Below are 11,924 nucleotides of genomic sequence, written 5' to 3'. Positions count from 1 at the left end.
TGACAGAACAAGGAGTAATGGTCTCAAGCTGCAGCAAGGGAAGCATAGGTTAGTTATTAAGAAAAACCTGGTCACTAGGAAGGAACAATCTACCCAGAGAGGCTGTCAAATCTCCATCTTTCGAGGTTTAAAACCCAGCTGAACAAAGTCTTGGCTGAGATGATATAGTTGGGGATGGTCCTATTTTGTGTAGGGGGTTGGACTACATGACCTCCTGAGGTCCCTTCTAATCCTAATTTTCTATGATACTATGATCATTGGAATACAGTGTACCTCTGGTCATGCTACGTGCCCACTCAGAAATGCTCATTATGCTTGGGATAATTTATATCACCTAGCCATTTTTTTCAGTTTTAAGGCAGGTCTCAATCACCTTCACAGCTCAGATGTATAAAAGGTTGTGGAGCAGGAGGCATATCTACACTACATTGCTATAGCAATGCACTACGGCGACGTAGCATCAGCAGGCAAAAACCGTGACGCTGCAGCTAGATCACCATAGCAACACACTCCCTTGCTATAGTGCATCGCTATGGTGATGTAGTGGCTAAAAATAACCGTGCACCACTGGCATGGCACAATAACAATGGCACCATAGGAGCGTGTCCGGGGAGTCCTTGCCACTTACAAGCCACAGACACTCTGAAGTGTTGTACACTTCCATCATCAACATGCTACTTTCTACTGATAACTCGAGACAAAATTTGATTGCACAATTCCATAAGGTTTTGAAGACTTTGAAGTTTGGGTCCAGCACTTCCCAAGTTGTAGCTTCCAAAATTATTTCTGTCCAAAAAAGTTAAAAATTCATACTAGAATAAAGGTCAATATTAGAATTAGCTCATACCTTTTCACTTGGGATGAGAACATGGAGAGATAAAATACTTACTTGCTCTGCCTGAAATCCCATATATACTAGTCTGTTTTCTATACACGAATGAAAAGACTAATGACAAGCAGGCTTTTCAGTTCAGGGCTTAAACAAGACGCTGCTCTTTTAAAGATACTTAGAGGTGTGAAATGTCATAACATCCCTGGTCATAACATTCCTTATAAGGAAAAAATTCATACCTGGGCAGATCCTGCATTGAATTCTAGACATGTATTAGAGAATCCCTTATAATCCATCCTAAATCCTTTTCACCTACATTTCCAAGTAAGTGTTATGTAAGACTCTACAGTAAATTGTTTTGTAGCTAGAATCACAAAAAATAGCAACTGATCATTGTTTGCAAGACATAAGATACTCCGGTGCTCTTAACAGGACATAGTGACCCTTTTTAACACGGCACAGGCTCAGCACAGTCTAAGTCGAGTTTCAGGGACCTAGTTCCCAAACTGATGGGTATAGTAAAGAATGCTAAGGTGGCATGTCAGGGGGATCTGTGAATCTTTTCTCTCTACACAGGGAAAGGCCAGAGAAGGGGCAAATCTGCTTTGATGTTCAGAAAGAGCGTGCATGGCAGAGGGCTGAGCTTTGGATCCCTCCAAGCCAAGCCCAGGAAGGCCTTCAGAAAAGGCCAAAAAAGACTGTAGTAGAAGCTTAAAAATACATAATCATATGGCTGTGTGGCTGGGTAAATAAGCTGAAGTAGGAGTGAAGTTTTAGTTACAGAGACATCCACATCCAGAAAGAGAATTAAGGAAATGTAACAGGGCAGAAGAAATTTAGCCTTGATGAGAAAGAAGCAAGTGAGAGCTGGTGGAGAAACCTGACTGTTGAGAGCCCCAGGACTGTTCCATATGAAAAAAGTAATATCTACTCTCCCTGACTCTAAGCCAGAAAAAGGGAATGAAAGGAGAGAAACTTAGAACTCTTCAAAGAATGACCAAGGTCCAGTGAGACAGATTGAATGGAAGAGTTTTAGGCTTTTCTGTGACTTATTTTTGCATATCCCAGAAGGAGGGGAGTTTTTAAATTGGCCAGAGAAAGAATGGAAAACACAGGTCTGATTCCAGACAAAGAGAAAGATAAGTAATTGCTACCATTATTTTTCATAAAGTTACCAAATGATTCTTCTGCAAATATCAATTTCATTTTTTGACATAGCACAAATAGGGCTAGCTGTATGCTGGTCATAACATTTAAACCTGCCCACTGGGACAACAATCTCAGAGTTTTCCCACAAGCTTCTGGCATTCCTTAAACATTTATCAGCACGCTGACAACTAGTCTACATAATTTAATTTATGTTCTAAAATATGTGAAGGGGAAAGTGATACTGATGTAATTCTTGCATAAAACCTGGCTTCATTTTAGCAGGAAAGTGCTAAATATACTTTTAAAATGTACATGCCAAAAGTTGATTTTCCTACAAGAACACAAACATTATCAAATACAAACTAATTATGTAATTACACAAGTTTTAACATTAACATAATGTAATATTTTGATATATTTTAGGTAAAAAATAAAGCATGATTAAAATGGGAGGTTAAAATTAATTCTGAGCTAGTAGAGAGGCGAATAAGGTAATTCCCCCAATGTTGTAAACAATATATATAAAATTATATCCTAGGTGCTCAAAGGAAAGAGAAAACCTCAAAGAAACATGGAGTTTTTACATATAGTTTAGACCATGTCTCACTTTAGTTATTGCCGAGTAGGAGCTTTCCACTATACATGCTTATTTTAGCAACCACAAACCATGAAAAATTCTGTTTAACTTTGCCTTTGTGCAAGCAGGGAGATCCAGCCATACGAACTTAATCTTCAGTGATAGCAAGTGACCTTCTAGTATTGTGATGCAGTTCACAAAGCAGTGATGTTCCAAGCATGTGAATATATGAACCACAACGCTCTGAAATGCTATGTAAGCAAGTTAAATCGCAACAGTTGAGCTCCCCCTTAACTAGAGTTAGGCTGCCTGCCTCTAGAATAACTGGTTCTTAATACAGATTTTAGAGAGTCAAATTCAGCCCCAAGCATACAGGTACAGGCTAAGTAAGCAGGACAACTATGGAAATGTAGCAGTGAACCGATCCTGTTATACTTTTCTCCAGCATCTCTTCACACAATTCAAATCTTAATCTCTAAAAGGCTGCATCCCATTTTGCTAATATGTAGTAACAATTAATATTTCTATATGCGCCCATGCATTTTTATCAGCTTCTGTGACAGGTCCTTAAGGGCATCACAGAATTTCTTTCAGAACTAAACTGCAATCATAAATAGGCCAGAGCAAGAAAACAAGTCTGCTGTTCTTTACCGGAGAATTAGAATTTAAGCTCTTTGGATCAGAGTGCCATGCACAATTCTAAGGCCATTAAAAATCAAGAGTGATACTACTGAAATACATGAGTGATATTAAAATCAGCCAAAGTTTTGAATTTGGAACATAATTAAATTTGTGTGTTTATACATCACCTTCAGTTGTTTTGTTGTATTCTCCAACTCTGACAATTTCCCATATGGGGCAAGGACAACATCAGTAAGATTCACGGAAAATATAGCTTTGTCAAAGTTAACCAGGTCATCTAATAAGACACCTGTACAGTCATCATCGCATGCTGAAGAAAACATTGAAAAAAATATTAGTAAAACAAGGCATTCATTGAAAAGAAAAAAAACTTGGATTGGCATATGACAAACATTTACTTTATATGGAAGGTAGGTCTACAAACAACAGTGATTGCATACAACATTGTACATTTTGCATCATGCTTTTAACAATGTAGGGACTGACTTTGATCATACTTATGCCAGTTTACCACCAGTACGTGTCTGACAGGTTTGATCCTGTAGGTTACATTGGTGACAATACAAAATAATACCATTGAACTGGATGTGGTTGCACTGGTGTGGCAGTAGAGTTGGGCCAACTGAAATATATTCTGTGCTAGTGAAACTGCACTGACCCTTCCTAGGCCCATTCACATAAAAGCCAGGCAAAAATCTAGTTCACAATTAGTAGTTCACTGTAAAAGTATGGTACCATAAGCTGCATAATTTGTTTTGCTACCAGCCACTAAAGGGAACCCAAATGACCAAGACAACTCCGATGGAACTATTTCAGCAATATGCAAGGTCTGCATATCAATATTGTATGAATACTAATGCATACACAAGAAAAGTCTTGGAGTTGCATAATGGAAAGATATTACAGACTAACAAACACAACCTTAACCTCATCTGTCACATAGTACAAGATAGGTTAAAGATCACTTACCTGGATGTTATGTTCTGTATTATTACTTTCTCATTTAAATGACATGCATTCTATGTAACAGATACTAGTGTTTTACTTGTTGCTCAGTGTTAAAATCAACAGCGCAAAGAATAAAATCCTGCAGTAGCTTAACAATAGAAACAATTGGCATAAACACCTCAGAAAACTACACTTCTATACATACCACCTGACTGTAGCTAAAGCTATTGGGAAGAAACAAAGAAAAGCCACCTACAAAGACATTCATTTTCCACAAGGATGTGTCTTGGTTCACATTCATCACAGAGTTGTCCTGCCACACCCTGCTTGCAGATGCACTTTCCAGTTATACGATCACAATTATTGTGGACAGAACCATCTGGATTGCACTGACACTGCTGACAGCTGCCACCAGGTGCTTCAGGATCTCCATAATAACCTAGAGAACACCTGAAGGGGGAAAAAAGAGACACTGCATATTATTTTGATATCTATTAGCAGAAAAAAGTGAAAAAGAAACTTTTTTATTACTAGCTGACATAGATCTTCGAACAGCATTAATAAATTAACATTAATAATTTATACAGTCATCCACAAACCACTCTATGACACTCCAGCTACTGTAAAAACATTTTATGACAACTGGATACTCCACTCAAGATGCAGATATGTACACTTCTAATGATAAATTTCCCAGATGGAGAATTCAATCTCACCTTTCACAGTACTGCCCTTCATATCCAGTGAGACAAGCATTGCAATGATAATCATCAACATCTTTCAGAACACAAGTGGGACTAAAGCTAGAGAAGGGAAGAGAAGAGAAGAGATAAATTACAACCCAAAAGCCAAACTACACAAGTACAGACAACTATTTTACTAGCCTTGGCAGGTACCCACATAATAGTTCCAGCACTAAATCTGCAAGCTTGCAGTGTCATCTACTCAACTGTGATGCAGTGCTCTAGGTTACTTCTGTGACATTGAAAATATGCACAATTTCACTGCTAACTGTGTAGTATCCTAAAGTCAGCCCGTGTATTTCAGCTTGAGGGATAAAACAATGAACAATGGATATGGTACATCCAATATAAGAGAGGGCTCGCTCAAACAGTCTAAGATTGGGCCACATTCATACATAATAATACTTCTAAAGTCTGGTTACCTGTCCACCAGAGCATTTTTTGTCTCTGAAGGCAAGAATTTTCTTTGTTGTCACCCTCCCTTAGAAGTTCTGCTGTGGAAGAACAGCCTCAAGTTGTGAACAGAGCTTTACTGGAGCCATGTTGATGGAAGGAAGAGGCCAAGCAGATATTCTTAACAACACACATCCTGTCAATTTGAGATATCCCTAGCCATGGCCCATTCAGTCCTCTTTGTGGGAAGCTATAGATTCCCAAGAATAACTCAGAATACAAATTTCTGCCCCAAAATTAACTAAAGTCTAGCAAAAATGGTAGATGATGTAAAAACTTCTAAACATGGGGAAATACGATGATGAGAGGCTGCTGTTGTGCTCATGAGAAGCAGCATAATAATAAAATACACACTGAAATTTTTGGTTACCCAATGATGTTGGCTCTGGGGCAGGCACAAAGAGAGCAGTCACGGACAGATCCAAGTACTTTCCCATAGTAGCCTGGGGCACAAGCACCACAGTGATCACCAGTTGTATTATCTCTGCAGTTCTAGTACACAAAGAAATGCAGACAGTTTAAAACAACAACTACAATTTTCTATTCTCTCCAATAAAGAAAAATATCTTCCATCTTCACTAGATATCTTTAATGTTGCAAGCAGGTAGCCAGCACTTTGTGTTGAAGATCAATTTGTGTTTGAAAAAAATCAGCAGATCTCAGCTATGCTCTATTTTCCCTGGATGCCATGCCAGGCATCCTGATCTAATTCCTGTTCTGATCTTCCAAACTCTTTGATATACACAGCTATGAATTCAATTAGGCCAGAAACTGACACTAAGGAGAAGCAGGCAAGCAAGTGATGGAAAATTCAACAAGCTTCTTGAAATAACACTACAACATCTGAATAATCACAATAACTGTAATGAAAAAATCATTCATTACTGGCCTGCAAAGGTAGTATTTTATTAGTCCCCTGTAAAGATAGCTATTCATGCCTTTTCTTGTTAGCCAAGACAAATTTACCTGGTGGTGGTGGATATAAACTTTAGAGGCCGGTTGTGAGTTGTGAACACTAGTAAATCAAAGTCCCTGCACATGGGAACAGGTCAGAGAGGCCTTAAGGCAGAGATGTCAAACTAATCCAGGGCTGTGGGATGGATAAATGGCATGATGGTGGTACACTGACCATGCATGATGGATTTGGGGCATGTCCTGGAGCAACTGGTGTGGAGGCCACATGCGATGTGGTCTTACTCTGGCCAGATTATGCTTAATCTGGCTCCAGGGTCACACTGCATGTGATAGCCACTCTGAGACTGTGTGACAATGTTGCACAGGGCAGCTGTTCCACCGCTCCAGGACTGTGCTGCACATGATGACCACTCCTGGAGCTAATGTGTGCTGGAGCAGGTGCTGCATGCTGTGCACAGACCACCTACCATGCTCCACATGCTGCCCACAGGTCAACTCTGAGACCCCCCAGGCAGCAGCAGAGGCTGGATGATAGAGCTCTGTGAATCCAGTTCCTGGGCCTTATCTTTGACACCCCTACTTTATGGGGTTTTGTTCCTCAAGTTAATGGAGATCATGTGTTATGAAGAGGTGACTTGCTTAAGATTCAGAAAAGGAGTGGCAGGTACCTCTTTTGTCAACAACTTGTTCTACCCAAAATCAATGTACATTGATCTTACCACAGGGTTACTTATATATAGCCTCATAACAAGATTTAGGGTAAGAATTCCTGACATTTATAGGAGTAACAGACTTCAGATCTATAAATGGTAAAAACAACAGAATGAGATGGGGAGCCTTAAATATGCCTTCAGATTTATACTGTAGGAGAGGCCTGGCAAAGAAAGAGGTGCTCAGGCACAAGCTTGAGGGATACCAAGAAACATTACTTAAACTGTGAACTTAACATCTAAATGAAAGAAAGTATGCTAGCTTGAAAAAGCGAACAGTAATCGTCTGAAAAGCAATGAATAAAACTTCAGTTCTTTCAAAAGATTGTCTGACCCTTCTACAGCAGTGGAAAGGATACTTTAAAGTAAGCTTAAGCTGTTAAGGAGTTGTTTTCATCACAGAATCATCCTATAGGGATTTGAAAACAGCCCTAAGGTCATCCCTAGGTAGCAGTGTAGATAAATTCTTTATTTCATTGCAAGTCAAACCAGTTCTCATCTAGCCTACAATTTCTGGGGTAGGATGTAGCATATTGCTACTTATGTTCTAACTTTGGTCAAACTCTAAGACACATGGGATGTAGACAGAAGGGTTTTTTGCCATTAAAAGCACTTTATGGACATGACTTAACAGAAGTGCACAGCATTACAGCATTTTAAAAATGGGTACAGCACTTTAAATTAACCCTTGTTAAATGAGGTATTCAATTTGAAGTGCCGTATTTACGGCACTTTAACAACATACAGCATTTCAAATAACTTCTAATAACCTCCCCAGGAGGCTTTAAAGCACCCCCTGCTTCCTAGCCTGGAAAATGCAGCGAGGTTCAGATCCCCCTTCCTCCTCCCAAACACTGCATTTATGTCATGTTTAAGAATGCTGTAACTTCATACTACTATAAAAAGTGATCTAAACTACAGGGCTGCAAAACATGCACAAAGCACTTCTGTACACACCCATGGTAATTTTGCTGATGGAACAGTCAGTATACCTTTGCTTAGATGTTGTTCTGTTTCAAATCTGTATCTTTTAAAAAATTTTGAATAACTGTTTTTCACTGGAGTTGTCACAGCCTCCTAAGATTTGATGAAGAATGTCCTACTACCAAAAGCTTGTCTAACTTTATTCCAACCAAGCAGTTGGTCCATTAAAAGACACTGCCCCAAGAAAAATCCTTGCCTCTTGCATAATTCCTGGACCATTGTGGCTACATCACCACTCTAACACTACAGCAGCTTCATAGAAAAATATTTCTTGAGCTCATCAACTATTAACGTTAGATGCTCTGAAAAATTACCATACTAATGGAACTAACTGTACATACCAGACATTTTCCTGTTTCCAGGTCACAGATCTCACTATGGTTGTTGCACTGACATGGTACACACGGCATTATCAAAGGACGTGGCTCTTTTACATTCAGGTCTGCATGTTTTTTCCTGTAGTATCCAGGAGCACAGCTCTATAGATATAGGAGGACATGAAATAGTGCATAAGAAATAAGTAAGGCTTTATACATGAAGCCAGTTTTTCAACTCTTTTAAGGAACTGTAAGATGTTTTATCAGAAATGAAAGGCACAGAAAGGTGTTTTGTTTACTAAGTGGCTGTATACCTGACATGAGAATCCAGCATAGCCAGGTGGACATTCACATTGCTCTATGAGGTGTGCTCTCTCTCTGCCCAAATGCATGTCCTCAACCTTCATTCCTATTTCCATTGAGATATTTGCAATTCTATAAAACATATTCAGAGGAGAATAAAACAACACAAATATCAATAGCAAGTAAAGCTGATCCCCAAACATGGATCAACTTGGTGGTTTGGATAAGAGATTTTAGTTTGATCTGTCTACAAAGTAGGATCTTATGCACATCTAAATTTCTTCAAACTTGAGAGTATCTAGAAATGGTGCCCTGGTTAAGGTCCATCACTACCACATGATGAAATATCATCTCAACTTGTATAGTCATCTAAATTTATTGAAAGTGAGTAAGAAATGGATGTAAAATATCAATATGCTGAGTTGGGACTCTTTTATCCTTGCCTCACAGATGCATGATGATCCCCAAAATGCAATTTTGTATATTAAACCCATTTTATTTATTTTTAATGAAGGTCACTAGGTTTTGTTTTAATTTCAAAATTAAAAGTAAGAATAGTGCAGTGAGTAAGCCGATAACTGTAAGAGGATGACAGGAAACTTTATAGGAGAAACATGCAAGCCCATCTGATGTCTGCCATACAAGACAGTGATTTAGTAGGCACGTCATTGTACTCCTTTTATGAACGTTTTCAGAGCAACAGACGCCCTTAGCACTTCTCAGAAAATGGAAGAGGTTCAAGGGAGTCTTTTTCCATTCAAACTATTAGGTGTGTTTGCACTGTATTCCAAGGAATCAGGGTAATACTCAAATATATGATATTTCTCTCATTAGAATTAAGCCTGTAATGCCATCTTGGTTTATAACTATTCCCAAGATAAATTCAAGTCAACGTAATGAAATATATTAGTCCAAAGGATTCTTTACCTGCTTTGCTGTAATCCTTGACCATACGATGCTTTGATGAGGACATACTCAACATTGCTAAGCACTGACATGAAGTCAGAGTGTGAGACAGGTTGGTCAGACACAGAATTAAAGTATTTCCAGAAATGCTAGAGGGAACACAATTAAAATAAATTAAGGAATGAGTGTTCAAAGCTACATATTTATTGAAAGAAACAATCTCTCCTGGGAAAATATAGTCACTACATCACAGTGATCTGTCTCCAATAAAAAGGAATACAGCTCATTCAAGGACTCGACTACACCAGTCCTTCAAAATAGCCACCTGAAGTTCCTAGAGAATGAAACAAGCTATTCATTTCTACTCTGACTTTGTTATAGCATCCCAGCGCCTTCCTAATTAAATAAAGAATAAAGGTCAATTTCAAAAGATGACATTTTGGCTGAGCTCAAAACAATGCCACTAAAAACTGTGAGAGTTGGCCAAGGATAGCAAAGTTCAAGTGCATTTCATGTATTCATTCATTTTCAAAATCTCCCCACCGTTTCAGCATCAGCTTCTGCATTTTCAAATGAGGCAACTAAATTTAAGTTTAATTCCCAGTTCATTTATTTCCATAAAATGACAGCAGTCAGTCACTTCCGCCTGCCAATCCCAGATGCATTTTAATTAAAGTATTTTTATTTTTTTTACTGAGCTTTATTTCCCCTCTTCCATTCAAATATCTAAGCTCACCTCTTTTATTTCTACTTCCTGGTGACGTCTCACTCCGTTTTCTGGAGCAGAGATATCCACATAGATGACTAATTTACTGGTGTGACCTCCCTTTATCAGAATCTGTGGTTCAAAATTTGAGGTGCCAAAGCCATCCAAAGCATAAAAAGTAACTGTGTACTTCAGTTTTCCTCCATAAGCCATGAGCTGTTTGGATGATAAAGTATTACATTTATTTTCTCCAAGGTTACTGGTTGAAAATATTTCACTCCTATGAAAAGACTGCAGAACTGCCAGTTTTTGAAGAATTTGCAATAAAACCTAAAAATAGACTTAAAATCAGAAATCTTTGCATCAAAATTGAATACTCTTTTTCAGAAAGCAATCTTATGCATCTGTAAGGCTTCTGTCTACTCAAGGAGTGCAGTGCATTTTTATTCAATTTCTAAGCGTTACCATTCATACAATCTATTAACTGGACTAAATGTCAGGGTTAAAGTCTCTTTCAGGTTATTTTTCAAGGATATTTCTTCCTTTTTACTGTCCCTGAAAAATAACACATGGATGAAATATTGGTATCCACAAATTTAAGATATGAGAAAAATCTTATGAGTTGTATGACATGAATAGGTAAATTGTATATGCTGCAAGTGCAACTCCAAGTTCAAAAAGGTATAATTCTTAACTTACAACAGAGGATTCAACACAGAAAAATATGTAATCAGGATAAGATGAGAAAGTTATAATGTATAAACTATTCCAGTTTTTATCTTAATTCACTTACTTGGTCTCCCTGGAACTGATCTGGCAACCTCCAGTAAAACGGTTCTGTATTCAAGTGCTGTCTGACTGTTGCAGCATCCAATAAAACATCATGAAACTGAGAAAATACACCTTCTTTTGTTCCTGTGAGATTACTTTGAGAAACCACATGAAGAATGGACTGATCTGGAGTCAGGGTTACCTACAATACCAAAAACAACAACCACTCTACAATATTATTCTAGCTAAACATCTTGGAAGCAGTTTCAGCTTCAGCACGCTAAATGCTGTTTTAGAGGAATAAAACAACATACTTATTTAAAAAAACTGAGAAACTTATTTTATAATTATCTTTTATTTTTTGTCAGACATGAAGAATGTGTTTTAAGAAATGAAATGGTTATGTTCACATGCACTACTACTCTTTTAAATGTCCCTTTTCCATACTCGCCCCCACACATTTTGCAAACAGGTCAGTAGACCATACTCAATTCTTATCAAGAAAGCTATGAAACTTCATTAAAGCCAGTGTGACAACAGAGGTGTACCAGAAAACTGTATGCAAAAGTTTGAATTGCTTTACTTACTGGAATTCTGGCATGGTTTTCTAATTCTGAACAGAATTCTGACATCCCAAAACAGAAGCAAGGAGTGCATCCTACAGGGTTACTAGCTTGGAGAGCAAAGGTTCCAGTCTTGCATTCACTACAGTGCAATCCAAAGACATTTTCCTAAAATAAAATTACATGTTTATGTTTTATTGTTCTGATAGTTGAGTAAAAACAGGATCCTTTTTGAATGATGACACCTATAGCAGTACAAACTGTGTAGAAATGCTCATCTTATAGCTATGTCAGATAACTGGCAAGGGTCAGAACTTCACAATTTCCCTATCATTTTCTATGTTTTAAATTTAGAAGTTCACTCTTTAAGAAAATGTATATCCCTAACTTTCTCTTCACACAAGA

General features: G+C 38.0%; 1 protein-coding gene across 2 annotated transcripts in view; it reads right to left on the bottom strand.

Moving 5' to 3' along the window:
• Positions 1-11,924, bottom strand: part of LAMA1 (laminin subunit alpha 1) — a 204,599-nt gene that overhangs the window by 66,029 nt on the left and 126,646 nt on the right. For both annotated transcript variants that reach the window (XM_019525624.1, XM_019525630.1), the window contains exons 24-33: positions 11,544-11,687; positions 10,979-11,158; positions 10,216-10,401; positions 9,501-9,628; positions 8,585-8,705; positions 8,295-8,432; positions 5,715-5,836; positions 4,865-4,951; positions 4,405-4,598; positions 3,368-3,510 (exon numbers count right to left, since the gene is read on the bottom strand). In XM_019525624.1, the coding sequence (XP_019381169.1) occupies positions 3,368-3,510; positions 4,405-4,598; positions 4,865-4,951; positions 5,715-5,836; positions 8,295-8,432; positions 8,585-8,705; positions 9,501-9,628; positions 10,216-10,401; positions 10,979-11,158; positions 11,544-11,687 (1,443 nt within the window). The remainder of the gene's footprint in view (positions 1-3,367; positions 3,511-4,404; positions 4,599-4,864; positions 4,952-5,714; positions 5,837-8,294; positions 8,433-8,584; positions 8,706-9,500; positions 9,629-10,215; positions 10,402-10,978; positions 11,159-11,543; positions 11,688-11,924) is intronic.

This window comes from Gavialis gangeticus, unplaced genomic scaffold (assembly GCF_001723915.1).
Source record: "Gavialis gangeticus isolate Ggan-Ray unplaced genomic scaffold, GavGan_comp1, whole genome shotgun sequence".
NCBI classification, from domain to species: domain Eukaryota; kingdom Metazoa; phylum Chordata; order Crocodylia; family Gavialidae; genus Gavialis; species Gavialis gangeticus.
Note: the sequence above shows the minus strand (reverse complement) of the source record. Positions and strands in the feature narration are given on the sequence as shown.